The sequence below is a fragment of the Halichoerus grypus genome, chromosome 6 (genome assembly GCF_964656455.1).
Source record: "Halichoerus grypus chromosome 6, mHalGry1.hap1.1, whole genome shotgun sequence".
Classification (NCBI taxonomy): Eukaryota; Metazoa; Chordata; class Mammalia; order Carnivora; family Phocidae; genus Halichoerus; species Halichoerus grypus.
The window spans coordinates 71,031,674-71,059,079 of record NC_135717.1 but is presented as its reverse complement, the minus strand read 5'-3'; the positions used below and the strand labels follow the sequence as shown (position 1 = coordinate 71,059,079).

General features: G+C 36.1%; 1 protein-coding gene across 1 annotated transcript in view; it reads left to right on the top strand.

Moving 5' to 3' along the window:
• ITGB1 (integrin subunit beta 1) overlaps positions 1–25,288 on the top strand; it is a 45,599-nt gene extending 20,311 nt beyond the window's left edge. The window contains exons 3-16 of the mRNA XM_036118605.2: positions 548–633; positions 3,151–3,373; positions 5,117–5,287; positions 5,809–6,047; positions 8,358–8,513; positions 9,261–9,356; positions 9,663–9,752; positions 11,704–11,844; positions 12,013–12,212; positions 14,021–14,259; positions 14,483–14,705; positions 15,317–15,549; positions 17,780–17,946; positions 24,078–25,288. Of these exons, the coding sequence (XP_035974498.1) occupies positions 548–633; positions 3,151–3,373; positions 5,117–5,287; positions 5,809–6,047; positions 8,358–8,513; positions 9,261–9,356; positions 9,663–9,752; positions 11,704–11,844; positions 12,013–12,212; positions 14,021–14,259; positions 14,483–14,705; positions 15,317–15,549; positions 17,780–17,946; positions 24,078–24,143 (2,330 nt within the window). The 3' untranslated portion in view covers positions 24,144–25,288. The remainder of the gene's footprint in view (positions 1–547; positions 634–3,150; positions 3,374–5,116; positions 5,288–5,808; positions 6,048–8,357; positions 8,514–9,260; positions 9,357–9,662; positions 9,753–11,703; positions 11,845–12,012; positions 12,213–14,020; positions 14,260–14,482; positions 14,706–15,316; positions 15,550–17,779; positions 17,947–24,077) is intronic.
• Positions 25,289–27,406: the final 2,118 nt, after the last annotated feature.

The following is a 27,406-nucleotide window of genomic DNA, read 5'->3' as shown; positions in this document are numbered from 1 at the left end:
GAGAGCCTGAAAAATCATGGGATTGTGGACTGGATGAATATGGGTTTTTCAAGTATTTAACATACTAAACATGAAGGGAAAGCATTTGCAGATGCTTTTATGGGTATGGGTGTGGTAGTATGAGCTAAATGAAAAAAAATAGTATTTTACCCAGTTGTAAGAAAACTCCTGATAATTATGACCATCCAACATAATAGATCCTGAAATTATGCCTTTGAAGAAAAGGATGAATGTATAGAGTACTGGTACGTAGTCTTTGCTATTAGAAGACAAGAAAGCTAACTATCTTTTCATGGCTCTCTATGCCAAGGTAATCTAACATCACCTCTTTGGGGTAGGTCTGGATCGGTGTAGTAACAATTGTTATATGTTATGTAATATAATATATATTTGTAATATATAACATGTAACAATATATGACATTGTATGTTGTGTTATTCATATTTAAGGTTTATATGTGTTGTATTATTTGTCATTGTATTCATTTTTCATTATTTTCTCTCCTAAACTTCAAGTAAAGTTGTCTATTCTTTGTTTGTTCTGACAGATGAAAATAGATGTTTAAAAGCAAATGCCAAATCATGTGGAGAATGTATACAAGCAGGGCCAAATTGTGGATGGTGTACAAATTCAGTAAGTAAAATTGCTCAAGGCCTTTCCATTTACTCTGTAGTCATTTACTGTGACCCAATATTGTATCCTTGGGAAATGTTAGATATGAATTTTCACTTAAATCAATGTTTATTGAATAAGTATCAACTCTGTGTCTAATACTATGTGATGGTCTAGAGGTGTGCTGTTTTATACAGTAGCCGCTAGGCCCATGTAACTGTTGAGCACTTGAAACATGCTCCAAATTGGTCCAAGTTGAGAATTGCTATAAGCCTCAGATACATCCCAAAGTTTGAAGACTTAATGATTAGAAAAAAAAAAAATCATTAATAATGTTGAAATGGTAATATTTTGTATATATTGTTAAAATTAATTTCCCGTTTATTTTTTTTCTTTTAGTGTAGCTACTAGATAATTTTAAAATACATATATAGCTCACCTTTGTGGCATGCATTATATTTCTATTGAATAGCTTTCCCCAAATCCCTAGCCATTTAATTTGACTGTTCTAGATTTTTCTCTTTTTTTGGCAGGAGAGGTATAAGCTAACCTTCCTAATTATATTTGAGTTAGAACTAATATAGAATTGATTTGCATCCCAATAAAAACCCATTGAGGTTAGGGTTTAAATTTTATTCATTTTTGTCATCTGTGTACATTGCTTAACTTGATACCTTTCACAAAGCCTACTAAATGTTAAATGAATAAATAAATGTGTGCATGAATGTCAGAACAGGAAGTATAGGGAAGTCATTTGAGGATATATAATTTATTCATAGAGTGAATAATTTCAGAAGGTCAAAGGTTTATTGTTTGTTTTTACTCAGGCATCTGACTCTGCACATTTCAGCTGTCTGTTTTGTAGGTGTGACTGAACTGGTTAAATACAGATACTTCGTATGGTTTGACTGTATGAAAGACAAAATCAGAGGGTTTTGTTTTGTTACTTCAAAATTTTTCTAGTGATACTTTATGTTCTCCTAAAAATGGTATTCTGGAATTCAGTTTGTCTCAGGCAGGGCTTACTTGCCAAACTGTACTTTTAATAGTTTAGCCATTAAAATTTGTGGCGTGATTTTGCAATGTGTTCAGTGAAATTCTGTTTGAGTTACCATCTTAAAGTTTCCACACTAGGCTCCTGTGCTTTGGTAGTATTTTAGGTTTGATGATACGTAAAAGTAGTTCAGCTTTGAACTATCTGACCTTTTGTATTCCCTTCCAGTTGTTTTTCTAATTACATAAATGCTCTCATTAGTGTTATGTTTCCCTTAAAAATAACTGATTAAAACCATTGTGTATTCTTTGTGTATTTAAATATCCTCACTTATGCAACACCATGAAACAAATACCATATAAAATTGAATGTAAAGTGACCTGAAAGAAAAGGCGTTTCCTCATTTTCCCAACGTGAAGATTTAAAAAAAAAAGAATCTTTGGCTTAAAATTTTAACTATATACAATTTTTAGGAGTATATGTGAAATACTCAAATGTCTATTATAATAATTGGTTATTATAGGTACACATTTTAAAGTGACACATACCCACACACTAATGTCATTGTTTTTCTCCACTCTCACATTTCATGAAAAACTTTTATTCACAGATTTACATACATCTTAACAGCAGTGTTTTTGCTTTCACTAAGATACTTCTTCAGTCATCTGATAAAATTTTTATTTCCATCCAAGTTGTTGGATGTATAAACATTTTGAAATCATATCACTACTGGAAATTTTACCTCCAGCCACAAGTAGCATTTATATACCATTCAGACCTTTTTTATTTTTATATTTTTAAAATGCACCCTATGGAAATATATGCTCATGACCTTGTCACGTGATCAGATTTTACGGTGATTATTGTTTTGTATTGTCATGTAATCACCGCTGTGATTATTGTTTTTCAAAATGAATTTTAAAAGCCTTATTTAATAGCCAATACTTGAAATTTTTTCATATCTCCAGGTATACTTACTAACTCTGTTAAATTTCTCGGTCTCCTTTTTAAAAATTGCATCATTCATTGAGACACCTTCAGGCTAATATGTTTTCCCTAAACGTTGAGTTGTTCAAAATAATGTGAGGAGAATGCTACATAATACGAGGGACTTACATAGGACTTCTTAAGGGAAGTTTTGGGGGAAAAATATTTGTCCGGTATTTGGGTAAATACATTACTTATTAGTGGCCATTAAGCATGCTGAATATGTGATTTTCACTGAAGAGATTTTTTTGATTTAGATACTTTGAGGGTGATAAAATGTACGCTTAGGTCAGTCCTAAGTATTACTCAAGTAATACATTACTAGTAATATAGTAATTATAAAGGAATTACTCTTCTAGAGAATGAGTTCATTTGTTTTTAAACAAGAGCATATGATTTGGGTGAAGGGAGTGTTTTGTTTAAAAACGAGAAATTAAGTACGTTAGTTGTATCACTTGATTTTTGCATTTCAATTGCACATATGCAATTATGATTACGCAGAATGTTTGACCATTATACTTATTATTCATACCTATATTTTGTGTGTCACTTAGACATTTTTACAAGAAGGAATGCCTACTTCTGCACGGTGTGATGATTTAGAAGCTTTAAAAAAGAAAGGTTGCCATCCAGATGACATAGAAAATCCCAGAGGCTCCAAAGATATAAAGAAAAATAAAAATGTAACCAACCGTAGCAAAGGAACAGCGGAGAAGCTCCAGCCAGAAGATATTACTCAGATCCAACCTCAGCAGTTGGTTTTGCAATTACGATCAGGTACAGAAATCTAATTGTATGAATACCTTTGTTTCAGCTCGAGCTTTTTGATGACTTTATATAAGCCTCTTTAGAGTTTTCCTTCGGGGGTTCATTTTCACCTATGGACCGGCACTCAAACAGAAATGTGGAATATGTCAAATTTTAGAAATTTTTTGCAGGAAGCACAATTTGTAAGACACATATACTTGAAATAATAAAGGTTGCCTAATGTCCAAAGGAAATTCTGTGAAAGAGAAAGTATTAGGTTTGATGGGTTTTAAAAATAAAGTGTCCATCCTGTGGTGTAATTATGTAATATAAACACACCATTCTAACCCATGTTTTTCCTTTGTATTTGTTTAATGTCTTTAACATATTAAGCTTTTATAAGAATCTGTGACAGTCGTGAAAAGAAAACAGCCCTTTTCCTACTTTTTCCAGTTTCCATCCCTTTTCTCTCAAAAGAATGGTGCACACTCATTGTCTCCAGGAGTTCCCCTCTAGACCACTTTTCAGCCTGCATCTCAAACTGTTCTGACAAAGCTCTGCCTTCACCTTGAACCAGCAAACCTAGGGGACCCGTGTCAGGGCCCTTTTTTTTTTTTTTCCTTTTAACCTTTCTGTACCAAGTAACACCTCTGAACTTCTTGAAATGCTCCCCTCTTGGCTTCTACGATGTCACTCCTGGTTTTTCTTCTTATCTCTTAACATTGCTTTCCAGTCTCCTTTTGGTGTCTTTTTACTTCCTTCCTCTTTGCAGTTGGCTTAAATGTTGGCTTTTCTCTCCTGGCTTTAAAACCATCTGTGTGCTGTAACAAAGCCTTTTTTTCTTAAGCCCCAAGCCCATTTACCCAGCTGCCTACTAGAAATCTGTATAGAGAATATCTACAAGTTAACATGTAATGATTTTTCACCCAAACATTCTCTTTCTCCTCTATTTCCTGAGCGAATTATACCTTAACGCCTCTTGTGTCTCTCTCCCCTTCGTATTCCTCATGGTTTTGGTTCAGATCTTCCTGTCTTCCTCTAAGATTTTGCAGTAGTTTCTCAACAAGTCTCTTTGTCTCTGTAATTCCTTTTTTTTTTTTAATTTTATTATGTTATGTTAATTACCATACAGTACATCATTAGTTTTTGATGTAGTGTTCCATGATTCATTGTTTGCATATAACACCCAGTGCTCCATTCAGTACATGCCCTCTTTAATACCCATCACCAGGCTGACCCACCCCCCCATCCCGCCTCCCTTCTAGAACCCTCAGTTTGTTTCTCAGAGTCCATAGTCTCTCATGGTCGTCTGTAATTCCTTTTTAAAACTTTTTGGCCAGGTTTTTGAAAGTAAAAATCAGATGATATTATTTGCTTACATATAAACAGAGAATAGAGTGTCTTAGAACTTCAGTGTCTAAAAAGTCAGGTGTACGCTGTAACACGCCCGGCCTTACCCACCCCAGTCTGACGTACACTCTTCCATCTACTTGTGGCCGTTGGTCATAGTTCTGCATCGACCGTCTGTTTGTCTTGCCCACTGTGGAGTATTGTCTTTTTCATCCGGCATGCCCAGGGTTTGGCGTGGTGAGTGTTTGTTGAGATTGAGTACACACCCATTTAGTTAGCCAGTGGACTTCCCAGGGTTTTGTAAAAATTATGGCAATAATACATTTCGTTTTATAGTGTTTATTCTGTAAATCCAAACTTGATTTTTCTCATTTGCTTTTGATTGCTGGCAACTACTTCATTTTCTAATCTCTGTTTAATTAGGGGAGCCACAGACATTTACATTAAAATTCAAGAGAGCTGAAGACTATCCTATCGATCTCTACTACCTTATGGACCTCTCTTACTCTATGAAAGATGATTTGGAGAATGTTAAAAGTCTCGGAACGGATCTCATGAATGAAATGAGAAGGATTACTTCAGACTTCCGAATTGGTAAGATTATTGAGAAAATTAATAATTTTCATTTGTATAAGTCCTGGCAGTTCTGTTCTTCACCATATACTTGTGAGATACATAGGCCAGTTTTTAGCCTTTTCTTTCTGAGGGAAAACTAATATTCCTGTCACATATCTAGTAATTTTTGTGCCTCCTTGTTCCTCTGTTACTTTATGCTCTCCTGTTACTTAACACAGATTATACCACGGAGATAAGGAAATACAAGCTTGTTTTCACAGGAATGTATTCATTCATTTGTTGAATTATTTTATAAGCATGTTGAGTAGTCCAGTTCTATTTCATTACTAATTAATATGACCACACCTGTCTGTACAGCCTAATCTCACTTCACACCTGGATTTTTCATATTATAATGATCTTCTTTCCAAACTTTATTATTAAAATCTTCTTTCTTATGAAAGATTGACTTTATATGTGGTAACATAACTTTATTCTTTTTAATGCAAGTTTGTCTGTCCATCCATCTAGCCATCTCTCTATGCATTTTTCCTTCATAGGATTTGGCTCATTTGTGGAGAAAACCGTGATGCCTTACATTAGTACAACACCAGCTAAGCTCAGGAACCCTTGCACAAGTGAACAGAACTGCACCAGCCCATTTAGCTACAAAAATGTGCTCAGTCTTACTGATAAAGGGGAAGTATTTAATGAACTTGTTGGCAAACAGCGCATATCTGGAAATTTGGATTCTCCCGAAGGCGGCTTCGATGCAATCATGCAAGTTGCGGTTTGTGGAGTAAGTGCATTCATTTCCTACAAAGGGACATTACCTGTGTGAATTTTAAGTGTGATTTTACTATCAGTTAGTACAGAAAAACTACCTACTTACCAAATCCTACTTCATGATCCCAGAGGAGTACAGAATTTGATCCCTTAAGTTCCCTCCAGCTACACACGTGTTTTGCAAAAGCATATTTAATCATTATGTCCCTATTTAAACTGGGCAGCTACTTCATTTATACAGGATCTTAAAAGCCAGATTGCTCACCATTTGAAACTGGGACAGTGTCGCTCTTCTTTAGCTGGTGTTCTAGGTTTTTAGAAGAGGCGCAGGTGTCCTGACTCTCTGGCTTGTGCCCGAGATGGAAATGCACTTGGCCGAGGTGTCACCAGGAGCGTTGAGAGAGCTCAGCTGGAGCGGCGTCTCAGATGCCTTTTCCCTTTGGTGGCCTATGCTCTGCCTGCCATCTGTGGAGGATGTCTTCCCCGTCTTGGTGACTCAAAAAGCAGGAACTTTTTACGTCCTACTTTGTAAGCTGTATGAGAACGTATATTTTGAGAAGTCATAGCATATTAATAATTTTAATTGGAAGATTTTTAGTAGTGGCAAGCTCATCTCCATTAGACTAGTGATAGAATTTTATGACCCATTTAGCAGCTGAAGATTGTGAGGTGACCTTTTCAGGACCGGGCTGCAGCTGAAACTAGAGAGCACTGTGAGGTAAATAGGGTTTGTCTGAAGTACCTACTTCTGTCTCATTTTCCCCCCTTTTTTTCCTTATAGTACCCCTGTTCCCTAGAAGACCTTCCTTGATTCCAGATGCTTCTTAATGGTTATTTCTCAACCAGTTTTTGCTAAGATGCTTAACTATATCCGAGATAATGATGTGGGACAGCAATATGGTATAGTGGTTGAGCCAACAGTCTTCAGACTGTTAGGACACTGTTTCACATTGCCCCATCGCCACCAAGTCTGGACACCTCAGTTAGCCACGCTAGAGGGCCGTTTCCCTCTCCATAAGAAGGGATGGGATTAGATCTACCTGATAGGATTGTTACGAAGCTTAAATACAGTAATGCATGTAGAGTGCCAGGAAGCTCTCAGCAAATATTAAGTTCTATATTATTGTTACTTTTGATTTCTCCCTGGGGCGGGCGGTTGTCATTTAAGGGTAGTCTCTGCTTTTAAAGGGGAAGAAAGACTAATATCCCAGGTAGTGCCTAGCCTGCCACCCTTCTCTTGCAGCTATTGATTCATGATCCTGTTAGCAGCTCAGTGTGGAGAGAACATTCTCTGGGCTGCCTCCCTCAGTGCCTCAGTCTGTGGGATTAAAGCAAGCCCTAGCCCCCGTGGCCACTGCCGTCTTTCCATGTTTATCCCGCTGACCGAGAGTGACTGTCCCACCTTCTTCTCTAGGTGCAGTGTACTGTGCTTGGGTGGCCGGCGTCAGCACACTCAAGCCCTGCCTTCAAGGAGTTCACAGTTTTATGGGGAGATACACAGATATGTTGAGTCAATTTAGACAAATATAATTACAAATTTACCATAGAGAGAAGAGGATTTTATTGCTACTTTATTACTGTTTTTGAAGATTTTATTTTTTAAGTAATCTCGACTCCCAAAGTGGGGCTTACAACCCCAAATCAAGAGTCACGTGTTCCACCAACTGAGCCAGCCAGGTTCCCCTTTATTGCTACTTTAAATCCCTTGTTGAATGAGGAGAATAAAATAACGTGAACAAATAAATAGTACCCTTGAGGTAGACTGGGTGGAATTAAGCAGGGCAGGTCTTTGGAGGAGGTAATTTCTTCCGTAGTTATAAAAAAAAGAAGGCCCCTAATGTGGAGGTTTGATAGAGGAGGTATATACCTTAGAAGCTAAGATCAGGATGGCAGGATGGGTGGGAACCAGACAGCAGCAGTAGGGTAAAGTACGGAACGGGCCGAGACGTTTTATTTACCCATTGAACACCTGCTGTGTGCCGAGCACTGTGCTCCTGGAGGTATGACGATGAGCAGAACCAGGTGTGGTCCCTGCCCCACATGGATTGAGCTTACCCTCCACTTGGGGAGGGAGACATTGATTCTAAAAGATACTGAGAGAAATGGACAACCAGGCAAGACACAGTTTTCCTGGAGGGTCGGGGAGCCTTGTGCTGTGGACTCTGTGTAGGTATCAGTAGGAGTATTAGCACTGCAAAAAGACAAGCTAAAGAGAAGGTCTAGAATGAGGTGAAAAGTGCGGTGGGAGCCTGTGTGAGGGTGACAGCTTTATGTACAGTGATGGTGGATAGTATTTATAAATTGAAATCTTTTTCTTTTCAAGTCATTGATTGGCTGGAGGAATGTCACACGGCTGCTGGTGTTTTCCACGGATGCTGGGTTTCACTTTGCTGGAGACGGCAAACTTGGTGGCATTGTTTTACCAAATGATGGACAGTGTCACCTGGAAAATGATGTGTACACAATGAGCCATTATTATGTAAGTGCTGAATTCCTTACATAGTGAATGGATTCCCGTGGAATTGTGGTGTTTAATACTAAGAGTATTGTGGGTACCTGGTTTGTGGGTTTGTTATTTTAAGTACAGGCCCTAACCTAATGTGCAAGGAAGCTAGTATTGCTGTGTCTGAAGATGTGGTTTTGTGCTTGCTTCCTCTGCGGAGATAAGGACCTCAGTCGGTGAAAGGAGCTGCTTGGACGCCCTCACTCAGTGCCTCAGCCCATCCCTTGTGTCTCCTCTGCCTTGCACACATCATTTCGTAGCAAATTTGATACTGTTTCTAAACAGATGCTTTGTATAGTCCTATACTCTTCATCTTGCTTATATAAGATTTTGGGAAGTAGGCACTCTGCTTTTACTGAAAACAAAGATTGGCAAATTATTCAAGTTCTAGAAGAAATCTAAACTTGGGTGAATTTTGGTGATTTATGATAGAACCTGTAGTTATTGGCAGTTCTTTAATTTCATTGTTCTAACATTTAATAAACATAGATCTTGCTTTTTAAAACCTTTTTATTATGGAAGTTTATATGTATATGTATGTAGAAAAATAGAAGATTGGAGACCCACATGTACACACCTCCCACTTCAGCAATTATTTGTGTTATTTCAAGCAGTCTTGTGTAAGCAATCCAGTTATATGTGCAAATCATTATTTTCAAAAAGTATTGAAAAACTGGAATACATTGGATGTAATTACATACTAAATTTTATTTAATTTCTTAGGATTATCCTTCTATTGCTCACCTTGTCCAGAAACTAAGTGAAAATAACATTCAGACAATTTTTGCAGTTACGGAAGAATTTCAGCCTGTTTACAAGGTAAATATATATGTATGGGATAAAAAGAGGAACCAATTTCCAGACCCTTTGTGTCTAGTCGTTAGAAGCAAAATCATATGTCTGATTGAAATGTGGGAAGGTGTTACTAGCCAGACAGACTAGATTTTACAGTAGTGATTTATATTAATTTTTAATCACATATAAAAGTTTTTTTCAGGTTTGACTCCTTAAGTTATTTAGGAAATGGCTAGGGTGCTTGTACTTAAGTATTTTATATACTCCGTCAATGCTAATTGGTTGAATGAATAGTATTTGTATCTCACATGTTTTATCTTTTAACTTCAGGAACTGAAAAATTTGATCCCTAAGTCAGCAGTAGGAACATTATCTGCAAATTCCAGCAACGTAATTCAGTTGATTATTGATGCCTACAATGTAAGTACATTCTAAATAAGATCTCTTTTAGACAATACCCTGTTGAGAGTACTTTGCCCAAGGAAAGTAAATCTCCCTTTGTACACAATTTAGCAACCCAGAGGACAACATAAAACTGATATTTTGTGTATCTGGAGGAAAAACCTTTTATATTCTCTTACAAAAGCAGAATTATTTAAGTAACCTAAACAGAGCAAAAATATGATAAAGGCATGTGGGGAAGGTTTTTAAATGTCTGATGTCATTGAATAGGTTTCCTTGTTGGAAAACAGGTGAAACATAACTTACATTTAGATTTACAAGATTACCTCAATCTCCACCCCCCCCAGTATCTTTTATAGATTCATCTCTTTTGATGAATTATTCTGGAAAAGCTTTTTTGCCAGTTCTTCTCTTGCCATGTATTCAGAGATGTACTTTTCTATTCTCAAGAGATACACAGGCACTCAGGTATACATGTGCCATAAAACATGTACATATGTAAATATATATATGACTTAGCTGTTTTAAAAAGCTGTTTTTTTTCCCCCTGCACATGGAAGGAAGTTGAATTGTCTAGAGCTCTAATCCAGAGTACGCTTAGTGATGCTCGTTAAGCATTAGTGAATAATCATTTTAAGTAGTCAGAAGACATTTGTAATATGGTAACCATTGTGGTAACCTTTTGACAGGTGGAATTTTAGATACTTTTTACCTCATGCCAGGGTTTCCCAAAACGTTTTGGAAAGACCCTACTCAAAGAGACCCTACTGAGAGAGGTTTTGTATTACAAAGATTTTCAAGACTCCCAGTTGTTCCATGTCTTCCCTATAGTTGTTCTCCACCCTAACAGGACATTGTAATATTTTCCTAAATTGCATGCATGTAGGTGTGTGAACAAGAGACAGCTTGCCACTGAGCCTTCTCCATTTGTCTCAAGCGATCTGATATTCTAAAAAAAATGCACTGGCTTTGAATCCTTTGTACTTGCAGTTTTGGGTTTGTTTGTTGTTGGTTTTTTTGTTTGTTTGTTTTTTGTTTTTGTGTGTGTGTGTGGGTTTTTGGTTTTTGGTTTCTTTTTCTTTTTTTTTTTTTTTGGCCTGGTCCATAATGGCTCCTAAGCAGATTTGTTCCCAGACTATATAATCAATTGTTTACCTGAGTCCTTAGTTGGCTGGAAGTGGTAGGGCCAGAGGAGAGCCATATTGCCAATGAGGACAGAAAATGTTTGTTCTGAGTTCTTAGGACTCCTCATATTTAATATCAGGCCTTTTCTGCACTTTTGATCATCAATAATTAAAGCACAAATACTCTTTTTTTTTTTTTTTAAAGATTTTATTTATTTGAGCGAGAGAGAGCATAGTGAGAGAGAGAGAGACCACGAGCATGGGTGAGGGGAGAGGGAAAGGGACAAGCAGACTCCCCGATGAGCAGGGAGTCTGATGTGGGGCTCAATCCCAGGACCCTGCGATCATGACTTGAGCCGAAGGCAGACCCTTTAACCGACTGAGCCACCCAGGTGCCCCATCTTTTTAATCATGTGCAGTATTTTGTTTTTTTTTTGTTTTTTTTTTTTTTAAAGATTTTTATTTATTTATTTTGAGAGAGAGAGAATGAGAGAGAGCACATGAGAGGGGGGAGGGTCAGAGGGAGAAGCAGACTCCCCGCCGAGCAGGGAGCCCGATGTGGGACTCGATCCAGGGACTCCAGGATCATGACCTGAGCCGAAGGCAGTCGCTTAACCAACTGAGCCACCCAGGCGCCCCATGTGCAGTATTTTGAAGAATTTTAATTTGAGCCTGTTTCTCTGGGGTCTGTGTTTTCTGGCCACTCAGAATTTGGCTCCAAATCTTTTATTTAAATAATAACTGTTTTCTTAATAGTTCATTTTGCCCATTGGTTTTATGCATTCGGTGTACTTTATAATAGCATTTTGTTTGCCTTTCCTGTGTGTGATTAGTCTTTCTTTTAGTCCCTTTCCTCAGAAGTCATTTTGGAAAACAGCAAATTGCCAGAAGGAGTAACAATAAATTACAAATCTTACTGTAAGAATGGGGTGAACGGAACAGGGGAGAATGGAAGAAAATGTTCCAATATTTCCATTGGAGATGAGGTATGCTATATAAGCATTTTATGAAGAAAAGAAAAAATTGCTTGCTTATAAGCAAATTTAGTTTATAGTTTGAGAAACAGTAAAAGAAATGAGGAGCTTTTTGAAATACTTTTTAGCAGATTTAAATTGCTTAGCTAGTTGTTAATTTAATTGTTTTTTTCCTTCAAGGTTCAATTTGAAATTAGCATAACTTCAAATAAATGTCCAACTAAGAATTCTGAAACCATTAAAATTAAGCCTCTGGGCTTTACTGAAGAAGTAGAAGTTATTCTTCAGTTCATCTGTGAATGTGAATGCCAAAGTGAAGGCATCCCTAGCAGTCCAAAGTGTCATGAAGGAAATGGGACGTTCGAGTGTGGAGCTTGCAGGTGAGCTGAGGTTGTTGGAGCATAACAGAGAGGTATATTAGGTTTAGAAAGTTCTGGGCAGGCTCTTTTGACAAATCCAGAAAAAAATCTGTTTAGAGTAAGTAAATTCTTTCTTCCAACTGCTGTTGCTCACCCGAGATCAATTTGATGATCTTGTGTGGTATGTACAGAAAGTTCTTCCCTGCCTTTTTTTTTTTTTTTTTTTTGCTTAAGAGATGTTCTTTGAAATAAAAGGTTTTATAGCCATCTAAGACATATATTAAACAAATTGTTAAGGTAGCTTTTGGGTTTTTCCCTCAAATAATAGCAACCTGAATTTTCTAGAGCTAAATAAGCTTATATAAAATACATTCACGGAAAAGCATTTTAGGAAGGTGTATCAAACTTATAATGGTTTTATCTTGGAAGTGGAACTAGGAAGCAATAAAGGGTATTCACCTTGTGCATGTACTTCTGCATTGTTGGAATAATTTTTTAAAAAAATATATTTTGTGAAAGTAAAAAGAAAATAGTATTTTCTGAACATAGAATCTACTTAACAAAACTGTAATCGAATGATTTATAATTTTTTTATACTGTGGTGGTTACCTTTTAATTAAAAATTAAAATTGAATATACTCTGAATATAACTTTCTCCTTGAAAGATAGGAGGAAGGGGAGAGTATTTTGATCTAAATGTCAGCCCCAAAGGAGTAGGCTTTGAAGGGTTTTTAATCATGAGAAAAATAAATGGCTGGATTTCACCATCAGTTACTAGTTGTCTATTCTAAATAACAATTTAAATGTTATATTTTACTTATTTATGTTGTATGTATCCTGATTGAGTCATGTAGATCTATTTTTAGTAAAATTCATTAACTGAAAAGATCTTAAAAATATTTTGTCTTCCTGGGACGGCTGGATGGCTCAGTCGGTTAAGCGACCGGCTCTTGATTTCAGCTCTGGTCATAATCTCAGGGTTGTGGGATTGAGCCCCATGGGCGTTGGATCCATACTCAGTGGGGAGTCTGCTTAAGGATTCTTTCTCTTTCTCTCTCTCCCTCTCCCTCTCCTTCTGCCCCTCCCACAGCTTGCTGGTGTGTGCGCATGCTCTCTCTCTCTCTCAAATAAATAAATACATCTTTAAAAAAAAAATTTTGCCTTTCTTCCCTTTACATATTCACCAGATACAGAATTAGTGTATTTCCAGTGTCTATAAGCCTTGGGTGTTCTAAAAATAGAGTGTGTCTGAGAAGTCTGGACCCATAGGATATACCTATTTTTAAATAGTATATTTTTAAATGATATGCTCAATATGTTTTTCTTCAACTTCTCTGCACTTTTTGGGGTGTGTTTATAGTACCTTTTTTTAGATTAACAGTTGGACCATTGCTTTAAATTTAGAGATGCTTCATCTATAATACCAAATATAATAGCATATCATTTGAGAACAGAACTAATATACTCTTTAAAAGTAAGTTGATCCAGTATTTCCAAATGTTTTGTTTAGCTGTTCACTGCTAGATGATATTTTTATCTTGATCAAAATGGTTATTTTCCTGAAGACAGATTTTTTTCCCTAGGCTCTTGCCTATATTCCATATGCACTTGGCCGGTGCACACACGCACGTGTGTATCCATATGAACACTTTTGAACACTTAGGTACACTTGTCTGTGATGTGTGGTGTGAACACTCCCATGTAATATAATTGTATTTTGAAGATACTGTTCACAGTCTTATTTCCTCTCCCAGTCTTTCTCACAATATGACTTGTTATTTTAAATTATTTTTATTTTATGTGATTGAAATTTTGGATTCTTTCTTCAGGTGCAACGAGGGACGTGTTGGTAGACATTGTGAATGTAGCACAGATGAAGTGAACAGTGAAGATATGGATGCTTACTGCAGGAAAGAAAACAGTTCGGAGATCTGTAGTAACAACGGAGAGTGTGTCTGTGGACAATGTGTTTGTAGGAAGAGGGATAATACAAATGAAATTTATTCTGGCAAATTTTGCGAGTGTGATAATTTCAACTGCGATAGATCCAATGGCTTAATCTGTGGAGGTGAGAAAGGGGTTCTGAAAATGGTTCTAAAATGTGATTCTGTCGCATACAGTAAAAACCATTAGGAGTTTGCTTGGTGAATAGGTGGAGGAAGGGCAGCACTGATGGGTCAGTCCATCCTTAGCTACGTGTTCTCCCACACTGCTGCTTATGTTGCCTTCTGAGTCGGTGCCGGCTCGGATGTCTTTACCATCGTTACGAGAAATGGTATTTTTCATCCCAGGAAATGGCGTGTGCAAGTGTCGTGTGTGCGAGTGCAACCCCAACTACACTGGCAGTGCCTGTGACTGTTCTCTGGACACGACTTCGTGCCTGGCCACGAATGGACAGATCTGCAACGGCCGGGGCGTGTGCGAGTGCGGCGCCTGTAAGTGCACCGACCCCAAGTTCCAAGGGCCGACCTGTGAGATGTGTCAGACCTGCCTCGGCGTCTGTGCGGAACACAAGTAGGTATTTCCGAGGGGCTGGAAACAGTTGGCCTGACTGTGTGGTATTAGCGCTTGAACCAGAACAGCACCGATATTCGGGCACCCTGGACATACAGTATCTGACACACGGTGGCCCACTCTGAGTCTTAAAAATCCTTTCTCAGTCGCTGGCGTTTGTCACATGATACTTAAGTGTGTCATAGGAGAGCAGCTGGGGCCATCGTTTTGGTCTGAACTGGCTGTGTAATTAAATCCACGTGGTAACCTTTGTGAATTAGTATTTCCAGTTGTTTAATTACTATCTCTTGACTAAACTAAGCAAAATTGAAGGTTTTTGCCTTTTGAAGAACTGTTGTTTTATCAACAACACATTGTTTAAATCATTTTGGTTTTGTGTTACATATTTATAATGTCTGATAAGGCTAGTTTTATTTTACTACTTTTTTCTCTTCTTGGATTTTAGTTTGAACTGTACTATATAATTTCACTGGGGAAACTAGCATCTTTATATTTAGTTTTTCCGTCTAGAATTGTCCTGTGCCTCTCCATTTATTCACACGAAATGGTTTTTAAGCAAATACTTATTTTAAATTTTAAATAAATTTTTAATATAATTTGTATTTTCACAGAGAGTGTGTTCAGTGCAGAGCCTTCAATAAAGGAGAAAAGAAAGACACATGCGCACAGGAATGTTCACATTTCAACATTACCAAGGTTGAAAATCGGGACAAATTACCGCAACCAGGCCAGGTTGATCCCCTGTCCCATTGTAAGGAGAAGGATGTTGATGATTGCTGGTTCTATTTCACATATTCAGTGAATGGAAACAATGAGGCCATTGTTCATGTTGTAGAGACTCCAGGTAAAAATCGGATCATTTCAAAATTCTTTTCATTTTCTTTTGTCTTCTTTCTCCTACTACTTAGGCCTCTTGGCATTTTCCTTAACACACAGTAATGGCCTCCAGCTGGATTATTTTAGGTTCAAGTTAGGGCATTTTTAATCTCAAAGCTTTAAAATAGGATTGTTAACTATATGAGATAAGGAAAAGAGAAAGCAAGTCTTAAGGGTTTTGAGGGGGGAGTTGGAAGACTAAATGCGTGAATCCACATAAAACCCTCAGCATACGGCCTGACACTTATTTAACCAGGAACGCACTAGGACTTAGATCATTATTGATGATGCTTAAGTTTGAGCTTGATTTAGGTTTGGGTACTACCGGGAAAGATAATTTGTTAAAGGATATTATAAAACGTGAATTTGTTCAGTTCATGTTCTGAGGAACATGAAATATTTTTTATTTTGATTTTTATAGGCACGTTTTTGTATATTCTTTGAAATTGTCTACATTTGTGTACAGGTTTTTGTGGGAACGTAAGTTTTCATTTCTTTTGGATGTATAGTTGGGATGGATTTGGGGGCATATGGTGAGCATATGTTTAACATTGTAAGAAATAGCCAAACTGTATTGTTTCGCATTTCTAGATATGTGTTTGGCAAATATTGTTTACCAGTTAATGCTTCCTTATCTTTTCTCCTCTTTAATAGTGTTTTTTAAAAAGACCAGAAGCTTTAATTTTGATGAACTACAATTTGCCAAGTTTTTCTTTATGGATCTTGCTTTTACTATTATATCTAGCACTCCTTGCCTAACTCAGGCTCATAAGGATTTTTCTCCTATGTTTTCTTATAGAAGGTTTATAGTTTCTGGTTTTCCATTTAGGTCTATAACCCATTTTGAGTTAATCTTAGTATATGGAGTGAGATTCAGTTTTTTGTATATGGATGTCTAGTATTTCTCGCACCATTTGTTGGAAAGACTGACCCTTCTCTACCTTTGTTGAAAAATCAGATGATCTTATGTATGTTGGCCTATTTCTAATTCTTTATTCTGCTCCATTAATCTGTGCATCCAACCTTTAGCCAATATACCACACTATCTCAATTACTGTTACTTTATAGCTAGTCTTACAATCTGGTAATGTGAGATATCCAACTTTGTTCTTTTCCAAAGTGTTTTTGAAACACTTTCCTAGTTCTCTGCCTTCCTTGTACATTGTAGAATTAACTTGCTGATACCTACAAAACTCCTGCCAGGAATTTGATTGGGATTGCATTGAGTTTATGTAGATTGAATTGGGGGAGAATTGGCATCTTAACATTATTTATTCAGGTCTTCTTTGATTTAGTTTGATTTTATCAGTGCTTAGTAATTTTTCACATGCAAATCTTGGACATATTTTGTTGGATGTTTACATAAGTACTTCATGATTTTCAATGCTGTTGTAGAAGATGTTATTTTCTAAATTTCAATTTCCAATATGTAGAAATAAACTTCTATACAATATATAGAAATACCTATGATTTTTGTTTATTGATCATGTATCCTATGGCCAGTCAATTGTTAGTTCTAGTATCTTTTTTTTTCATAATTTTTTTTATTATGTTATGTTAGTCACCATACAGTACATCATTAGTTTTTGATGTGTTCCATGATTCATTGTTTTCGTATAACACCCAGTGCTCCATGCAGTATGTGCCCTCCTTAATACCCATCACCGGGCTAACACATCCCCCCACCCCCCTCCCCTCTAAAACCCTCAGTTTGTTTCTCAGAGTCCATAGTCTCTCATGGTTCGTCTCCCCTTCTGATTTTCCCCCCTTCATTTTTCCCTTCCTTCTCCTAATGTCCTCCGTGCTATTCCTGATGTTCCACAAATTAGTGAAACCATGTGATAAATGACCTCTCTGCTTGACTTATTTCACTTAGCATAATTTCCTCCAGTTCCATCCATGTGGATGTAAAAGTTGGGTATTCATCCTTTCTGATGGCTGAGTAATATTCCATAGTGTATATGAACCACATCTTCTTTATCCATTCGTCTGTTGAAGGGTATCTCAGTTCATAGCAGCAATGTCAACAATAGTTCTAGTATCTTTTTTATAGTTTCTTTGGAATTCTTTTCATTGACTTATCTTGGGTTTTTACTCCTGTATGTTTTTGATAAGAGACTAACCAGGTCTTTGTAGTTTGGGCCCTACTTTGCATATAACATCCCTTGTGTGCTCATTCTTTCCTTTTTACTTTACAGAGTGCCCCACCGGTCCAGACATCATTCCAATTGTAGCTGGCGTGGTTGCTGGAATTGTTCTTATTGGCCTTGCATTGCTGCTGATTTGGAAGCTTTTAATGATAATTCATGACAGAAGGGAATTTGCCAAATTCGAAAAGGAAAAAATGAATGCCAAATGGGATACGGTAAGTTGCAGAACATCTAAAATGTAAGGAGGTTTACAAAGTAAATGTAACACTTCTAAGACTTTGTCTATTAACTCTAAAACTGATTATTAAAGTCCTCTTTAAGTATTTTATTTCCCCAGAAGTTCATCACTCAGAGAACTTGCATTTAGTGAAAAACAGACAACATCTTAAATATATCCTATTAAAACAAAACGTAAGAAAGTATCTTCTGGATACCGTGGTCAGTGTTTTTATTTCCTAATTTTGATCTTAAATCTGTTCTTCTGCCTTTTCATCTCATGTAAAATAGAATTCTAAATAATGTTATCTGTGTAGCAAGATATTCAGTGGAAAGTTTCTCTCTCTCTCCTTTTTTTCCGAAGAAGAACCTTAATTGAAAGCAGCCAGACTCAAAAGGCTACATATTATATGATCCCACTTATATGACATTCTGGAAAAGGCAGAACTATGGGGGCAGAACTAAATCAGTGGTTTCCAGAGGCTGGAGTGGGGGGAAGAGGGCATGAGGGATCTTCTTGGGATGATCTTGATTGTGGGTATGTATATACAACTCTACTTAAAAGGGGTATATTTAACTTTCTGCAAATTATAACTCAATAAACTTTGTAAAAATTTTTAAAAGCTGAAAGTGAGTGAAATGTACTAGCATGTAATGTGCTTTGAAATATGAAGTCCGAGGGTGGGGTGGCCAAATGTTGGCCTTCATGTATTTATCTTTTGACACAAGAAGGCAATCTTAGGTAATTTTAAATTATAAATGAATTTTAGTCATTTGCATTTTACTGCAGTTTGGGTTTTTTTTTTTTTAAATGATATTCAGAAGTGTAAAAGTAAAATTTATAAAATAGTGAAAATTCTCTTATGGTGGTTAAACACTATACATGTCAATTTTTTTTTCTGATGAAATCATTAGAAACTATTTCTTTTACTTTAGCAAGAAAATCCGATTTACAAGAGTCCTATTAATAATTTCAAGAATCCAAACTATGGACGTAAAGCTGGTCTCTAAGTTGCCGTTCGTATTTTCTTTCATTTTCTGTCTTTGCATGTGAACTTTTATTCTTTTTTACTGCACTGAGTGTGCTTTATCACTACTGCTGTTTTTTTTTTTTAAAGTCTGGCTTTATTTATATGGCTATATTGTGGCTTTTTTTGGTGTGTGTGTTAATTTAGAGTTAATGAAGTGTTTAGTGTTTCGAAGGGCTTTAAAACAAGCTTTATGGTACAGAAGCAGCAGCTGGGTTGAGGTAAAAAAAGGACGAGGACGTGCTTTGTGGTCAGACAGACCTCGGGTCAGATCCCAGCCCTTCAATAGCATTGAGCTACTTCGCTGTTCAGAGCTTAGTTGTCACGTCTTTAACAGGGAGCCATTAATAACCTCTATTGTGTGGGTGTGGGTGTCTGGCTAATGAACTGTATTTTGTGGTATTAGCCTGTCACTTATAATCTTCACTACACTTCTGTGCTTTAGATGGCATTATCCTTACATATAAATCACTATATGTAGATTTCAGGGTGAAATAGTGAAAAGTAAAAGTGAAATCTAAATTGCAAAACAGAAAAATAAATGTAACCTGCTGAAACATTTGTATAATATGGAACTACAGTATCATTGTTATTGGTTCTAGAACTATTTGGAGATTCTTTAGTTGTTAAGTTGAAATTCCATTAAAAACCAGAAGACCTTTTATTTATATATATTTTTTTCTGGTTATTGAATGATTCTAATATTCAAATCTAACATTGAACTTTTTTTATTTTTTACTTTGTTTTATTATTTTTAAGATTTTATTTATTCATTCGAGACACAGAGATACAGAGAGAGAGAGAGCGTGAGCAGGGGGAGAGGGAGAGGGAGAAGCAGGCTCCCTGCTGAGCCAGGAGCCGGACATGGGGCTCAATCCCAGGACCCTGGGATCATGACCTGAGCTGAAGGCAGACGTTTAACCATCTGAGCCACCCAGGCGCCCCTGAACTTTTTTTAAAAAAAAGACAGCAACATAGACTTTAAAGAGAAAGTCCTATTTACAGTTTTAAATAAAAATTTAGTTGAAAATTTCAAGGTTGCAATAAGGCTTGCTTTTCCTATTCACTGATTACATAGGGTAATCTATTTTGGTGAGTGTACATTTTACCTGAATGAAAACTTATTATTTTTTCTTTTATTAGTAGTGGTCAGGATTTCCTTATATCTGAATTTTCATGAAATGCTTCTAGTATATTTTAATATAATCATGTAAGTCCCTAAAACTGATTTAAAACATTATAATAAGAGCAGATTCTCCTGGCTGGTGGTCTAGAATTCCTCTTTCCTTTCCCAAGGACTTTTTTTTTTATTTCACATATTAGAAAACGGAGGCACAGAAGGGTTAGGTAACTTGACCAGGTTCACACATGACTAGTTAGTGGAAGAGCTCAGATTCAGACCCAGGCAGTTTGGACCCCAGGGTCTGTATTCTTACCCTCTACAATGTCCAGGCAGCAGTCACTCATCTTCAGGAGACTGTTACCTGGTTCAGAAGAGGTAGATCATTCTTTATAGAGAATTACAGCTTTTTGACATTTGTAGTAACTTAGAGTAGCATTACTGCATTGGACAAACATTGTAATAGACATACCACTTTATGACATAGAAACCAACACTGTTTTTTTGCTTATTTACTGAGAGTGTACTGAAAATACAGGAATGCTTAATATTTTTAAGATGTAGGAAGGCCCAGGAACATTAGAAACCATTACTTGTCAGATTTTTATTTTATTTCTCAGCAGATTTTAAGACCTTTGCAATGGCAAAATTAAATTTGATGGCAGAAGATTGCAGTCACATTCATATATGGGCAGGCTGGTATATTTTTGTATTAGTCTAGGCTCGGTGTGTTCTTCTTTTTCCTAATCCTTTCCACAGAGAATTTTTAGAAGGCAACTGATTTGCTCAATTTTTTCTTTCTTCCTTTTTTCTTTTTTTTTGGTAGGTCAAAAACAGTCAAATATTGACAATTCCATATGGTTACTTCTCAAATGAGATAAATTTCTGTGTATCCTATTAAAAGGTGTAATTTCCACCTTTACTACACATTAAATTGTACTTTGAAGGAAATTATTGATAATAGTGAAACTTAATGTTTATATCATTAATTTTTGGCTAAAATTTTACTTCTTCAGCCAAAATAAGCCTTTTGGATAACTCAAGAAGTAAAAGTTTGGTTAAAATTTTGTTATTCATTAGTAGAATCCAGGCAAATTAATGGCTACAGGTTTTTCTGAGATGTTTTCTCACGAAAAATTAAAGTAGAAATAAACATTAGAAATTAATGAGCATTAAGAAATGAAAATAAATTATGGCTTGTGAAACACTTTTCTGATATGGGACCAGAGTTTGCCAATCAATGAATTATGTCATTAACATATTTCAGACAATGAGCAGGCACTGTAATTACTTTACTGCATAAGACTGTGATGTAGGTACATTTAAAAAATCAAATTATCAACTGTATAATTTTTAAGTGGATTAAAAAATTGTCTATCCTCCCTGCTGTTATGCAAATTTAAATGTAGATTCCTAATCTCTCACAGTTGTGTATTGTATATCTAATATGTTATATTACAGAGATGATTCTGTAGCCACCACTGTCAGTCATTCCAGTGTGAGCACTTCCTGAGTACAGAGGACTTCACTTTTGAATATAACCCTGTTCCCTTGATTTAAATTTGCTTTTGATTTTTTTTCTCAAGATAGGGGTGGGGTTGCACTCTGAACAATGGAAACTAATCTGGTTTATTTTAGTGTACCTCCATTTAAAATGATGCCTAACACAGATAGTTTAATTTTACCTCTAACCTTGCATGTTAAACTTTTGTTTGGATGTAATAATAAATATATAAATGTTTGTGTATATAAAAAGGCAGACTTTTCTCCAAAGGTAAGTTTCTGCCTTATGTACTTTGGACTCATCAATAATTTGGGTATTGTTTTGTTTTGTTTTCTGGGTTTTTTGTTTTTTTTGGGTTTTTGTTTGTTTGTTTTGGTTTTGTGCATGTGTTTACCTCCCTTATAATTCTCAAGTATGAAATATTAGATTGATCTAATGTATTATTTTAAAGAAAAATGGTGATTTGTTTTCTAAGTATATTTGGAAGAATCTAGTTCTAGCCTCATATGCTGAATAGGAAGATGGAAATAAAGAGTATAACTTATTTGTGCTATATAACTTGCTAAGAATGTAGTTGGCAGGATCCAGTTTCCTGTCTCCTTATGAAATGTCTGCTATAATGTCTGTATAGTAATGTATTAGCTTCAGTTGGATAAGAGATAAGAAATTGATATCCTGTATGTTTTTTTATCATCCAGATTACATAATGTTTGTCTCTGAGGGATCCTGAGTCCATGTTTCTGAAATGACTGGTCAAGTTGTAGTTTGTGGGGTGAGGTTGGGGTCGGGCTAAGGCATATTGTCCTGTCTTAATAGGAATTCAGACCATCTGCTGAGCTGAAGCTGTAGTGGTTTATTTGGTGTGTTTCAGGACCACCCAGCTTTACACGCTATACTTTTCCTCAATGATTTCCCATCTATGGGATAGAATTCAGTCTTTTTAGCATGGCATACAGGACCTTCAGGATTTGGCGCTGTCTTCTTCCTTGTTTCCTCTCCCTTGCTCACACCTCAGAACATACACACACTCACACGTACACTCTTAAAAACTTCTAAACTGTATATATTTCTACACAAATGTAGAAATTCTTTTCCCTAGACCTTGATGTTGCATATGAACTTTGACTTTGCATGTGTTTCTATTTATCTTTTAATATTTTATCTATAGTCAGTTTCTTTGTGAAAATACCCCTAATCTTCTCAAAGTCCCTTTTTTCTTTTACTGCTCCCATATTGTGTACATAGTTCTATTTTGTACTGTATCAAAGTACCTTAAGTTATTTGCATGTTTGTCATCCACCAGACTGTACGCTCCTAGAGGGCAAAAATTGTGGCAATAAAAGCTGTTTCTAAATATAATCTGCAGTGAAGTGTAAATAAAATTTAAAAACAAAAATGACTGTTTAGATGCTTTCTATAAATATTTTAAAAAATCACCACAAATGGTTCAATGGTACCATATAAAACCAAACAGCATTTCAAAGTCTTAATTTTTCCCTAGTATTTAACATTTATTGATTTGTGCTCACTGTAATTTCCTCTGAAAGAGGATTATTTGGCTGTACTTCTCAGTTGGCTTTTAAGCCTACTTTCAGTTTGTCAGGATAGGAGAAAGAAAATGCTATAGTAGATATTTAAATGTATCACTTAGCATAAAAGATTTTTTTTTTTTTTTAAGAAAATGGTAGTGTGGGAGTGTATGTTGTTTGCCTGCTTAAAACATCAATGCCTGTATATTTTTGGATCTTGAAAGAGCTCTTGTGTTTATTTATGGCTTGGAGTCATTTGCTGGGCTTGATTTCAGTACTCTTTACCATATAAAATAAAAATAAAACATTTTACCAGTATGATATCAAAGAATAACGATTATTTCATGAAGAATGGTATTATTTTTGTTAACATTCTAAGCAAATTTGGCAATGTGACGGCTTGTGGAGGTACAGTGCCCTCAGCAATCCTATGACAACCTTATCCCAGGACTCTCTGTATCAATAACTTCTGTGGTGGAGGAGCCTCAGGAGAATGCTTCCCTCACAGAGATGGTAGTAAAGGATTCCCATTAATTATCAAGAACCTTCTTAACCACAATAAAGGGCTAAGAATCAGGCAGTTAATGGCAGGAGGGTTAATTCTTATTTAAGATAGGCATTCCAAACTGGTTGAAAGGAGAGAAGCCATAACTGCACATTCTCTGCTGTGGAGGACATTCTTAATCCTGCCATGTAGGGAGGACTCAGGAATGAAATCATGCCAGACTACAGGGCCGCCTTTCGACTTGTAGAGCGAAGCTTTCATGTTTCATTTCTGTGTAAACTTTGATGAATGCCTTTTTAAAAAATTGAGTGTGATAGGAATCTGTGTCCAGACAGATAGGAATGGAAACAACTTCTGAAAATGACCATTCATTTTCAGTATTGTCTTATAAAGTAATACTGTGTGATTTTAGTAGAGTGATAATTTTTCTCACTTTTTTTTTAGGGTGAAAATCCGATTTATAAGAGTGCCGTGACAACGGTTGTCAATCCGAAGTACGAGGGAAAGTGAGCGCTGCCATGCAGATTCACCACACCGAATGCAGAGTAGTAATTTTCATAGTCACAGTAAGGTAGCTTTAGGGCAATATCACCATGTTCTCTCGTGTGCAGTTTTTAAAAATGTACAATATGTATAATTTAAAAATTTTTTTATTATTTTGAAAATAATGTTATAATCAATGCCAGGGACTGACAAAAAACTTGAGACAGGATGGTTATCCTCGTCAGCTAAGGTCACCGTGTGCCTTTTTGACCTTTTCCTCCTGGACTATTGAAATCAGGCTCTTACTGGGGATTGAATGATATTTGTAGAATGATTGAAAGGGCAGTAGTTAAAGTAACAAGTATGCTGAGAGTTTCTCTTAATAAGTATTAAAATTGATTTTTAGCTTTACAGATATGTCAGGTTTTAGTTTTACAGAATCCAAGTAAATGTCCTACGTAGCTAGGTTTAGGATTGTTTTAAATTTATTTTGCTCTTTGCCTATTAGACAAGACTGATGACATATCTGAAAGATCGAGTATATTGGGAATTACTGGTGTAAGATAGTTTTTGAAATATTTGATCTATGGGAGGCCATGGGAAAAAGAGAGTTAGGAAGGGAAAACATAGTTGAAAACCTGTGTGCCATTTTAAGAGTTACTTAATCTTGGTAACTCTTTGCCTTCTCTTTAGAAATTCAAGCCTTGGATAAAAGGATCGGGAAATTTTCTGCAAAAAAGTTCTTAATTTAGCATCATTTACGTAATGGCCTTAATTTACATAATATTTGCTGAATTGAGGACCTTTGAGTGAATTTATTTTATTCATTGTATTTTGTTTAAAGCCTGGTGCTTTTTATCACCTCTTCTAATCATTTAATGTATTTGTTTGCAATTGGGGGTGAGACTTTTTTTTACCAGTACTTTTCTTTGACATTTCAGCTGTAAATTTGCCTTTTCAGTGAACATGTGGAGTCCTCAGCCCTCACTTACGCACGTCCCCTGTCCATCCTGCGCTGTAACAGACCACTGTATATTCTCTTCTCCCCATTTGCCCGTTTTGTTTCATCCTAGTCACATTCTTGTGTTAAGTGCCTTTTAATTTTAACAGTTCACTTTTTACATGCTGTTTACTGAAGTTATTTATTAAATAAATATGCCTAAAATATGTAAGGTGGTTGTTTTCGCTGTTTTGTCAATTTCTGTGCATGACATTTTTATAGCTTAGGCTGACAAAAAATATTTCTGGTTAATTGGTATTTCATTTTTCTTAAAAAAGAAAAGATGTCCCAGGGACACAAGGACAGTGGTAGGATCAAAGAGATTTTTCAGACTGTCTTTGGGCTCTTTAAATAATATTGGATAAATCCTCAGCCCTCCTCCACGCCCCTCCCTCCCTGCACCATGCAGCACGAGATAGCTTTCATCCCTACATCAGGCAGCATTAACTCTGTGAATATCTTAGAACTGGTAACTAGAAGCTGGAAATTGTCATTTAAGATCCAGACAGGAGAGTGAGGTTTTTTTTTTTTTAGTATTTATTTATTTATTTATTTATTTGAGGGAGAGAGAGAGAGAGCAGAGCAGGAGGGGCAGAGGGGGAGAGAATCGCAAGCAGACTCCTCAGTAAGCATGGGGCTCAATCCCACGACTCGGAGATCACGACCTGAGCTGAAACCAAGAGTGGGACCCTCAACCGACTGCACCATAGGCACCCATGTTACTTTTCTAAGGAAATTTTATTTCTCATTTGGCTTTGGTTTATTTGTTAGAAAGTATGTACACCTATAAAATATACTTGTGTAAAGCATATTAGAAGATGTATAATCCTTCCTAGAGCATACAGCAAGTGTCAGAAAGATTTGGGGGGGAGGACTGTGTTAAAACTTTCAACTTTACATTTGCAGTACCCTCCCATTTTTAAAAATTGGTGCCCTTTTGTAGTTTTTCCACTTAATTGTATTTCCTAGCTTAGAGTAAATCATTTTTAATATTATAGGAACAAAGTCCTGTTCTATATATACATACTTTTTTCCTGACATATATGTCTTTGAGGCTGAAATATGGTGAATTTTTAGATTTTATATTACAACTTACAAAGATAGAAATCCTTTTATTTGGAAGCTGGAGGAATTGTATAGAGTTTATTTCTCATACTGACTGTAAGAGCATTGACATTTGAATAATTTTAGGCTTAAAACTGGCAATTCCAAAATACAATCTAAGAGATGGGAAATTAGCTTTGATTGAAGCCACCACATATAACTTTGTCACTAAAATATTTATTTTCCTAGTGACAGTATATTTTGACCTCTAATGGAACACTTTCCAAAAAATAAGTGTCCTGAAAGTAAAAAGACAGTTAAAAGTATTTTTTTTTTCATTCAAACTCTATTACGAAAATTTACAAAATGTATGAATTCTTTGGTGAATGTCCATTGTCAATAGTGGCATTTGTTGCAGTAACTCTCACATTTTACGAAGTTTTCTTACTTTCTGCAACATACAACTTTATGAATTTAGTTGATTAAAGATGCCCAGATAAGATCTAGAGCTGCAGGAGCAGGTCATCAACTACTTTAAAAAGTCATCATGGTCAACTATTTTAACCTGAAGTTGGCCCTTTTTCCTTCTGTTGCCTACTAGAAATTGAGGGACAACCTTGACTAGAGGCCATTTGTCTTTCGTTTATTGCCTGTCTCCTTGAAGACTTGGATGTTTCTGACGTAATACACTCAAAGGAGTTCAGAGATAGTATCTCCAGTACCCTTCTTGAGCCTATAAAGAGACTGGCTCTTTAGAATATCTCTCACGTTCTAGGATTCTTCTGAAAATTTAGGGATAGGTAGAAGTGGCTTTTGACTGATCAGATGGATCAGTAGGAGCAGATTTGGAGGCTGGATTAGATCAAGATTAAAGAGCCCATTAAGCCTCTACCACTGTGGGTGACATGTCTTCTCAACTAGAACCTCTGGGGCACAAAAATGCTAGGATGACATATGAGACAAATATTCTCTTAAGCCCACTGATAAAGACAGTCCTTATGTTCATTTCCTTCTATTATATCTCTAAGTGTTCATTGGATTTTAACTATATTAAGATCTATGGATTTTTCAAGGGTATAGAGTTTCCATAAAAGGTTACTAGTGACATTTCATATAACGTTATTGGACTTTCTACTTACTCTGGGTTTATTATTAGGACTAATTCTAAAATAAACTGGCATATTAAGCAGAGTTAATCATGAATCACTGTGAGTGGAAACACTATTCAGAATATTTAAATTTCATT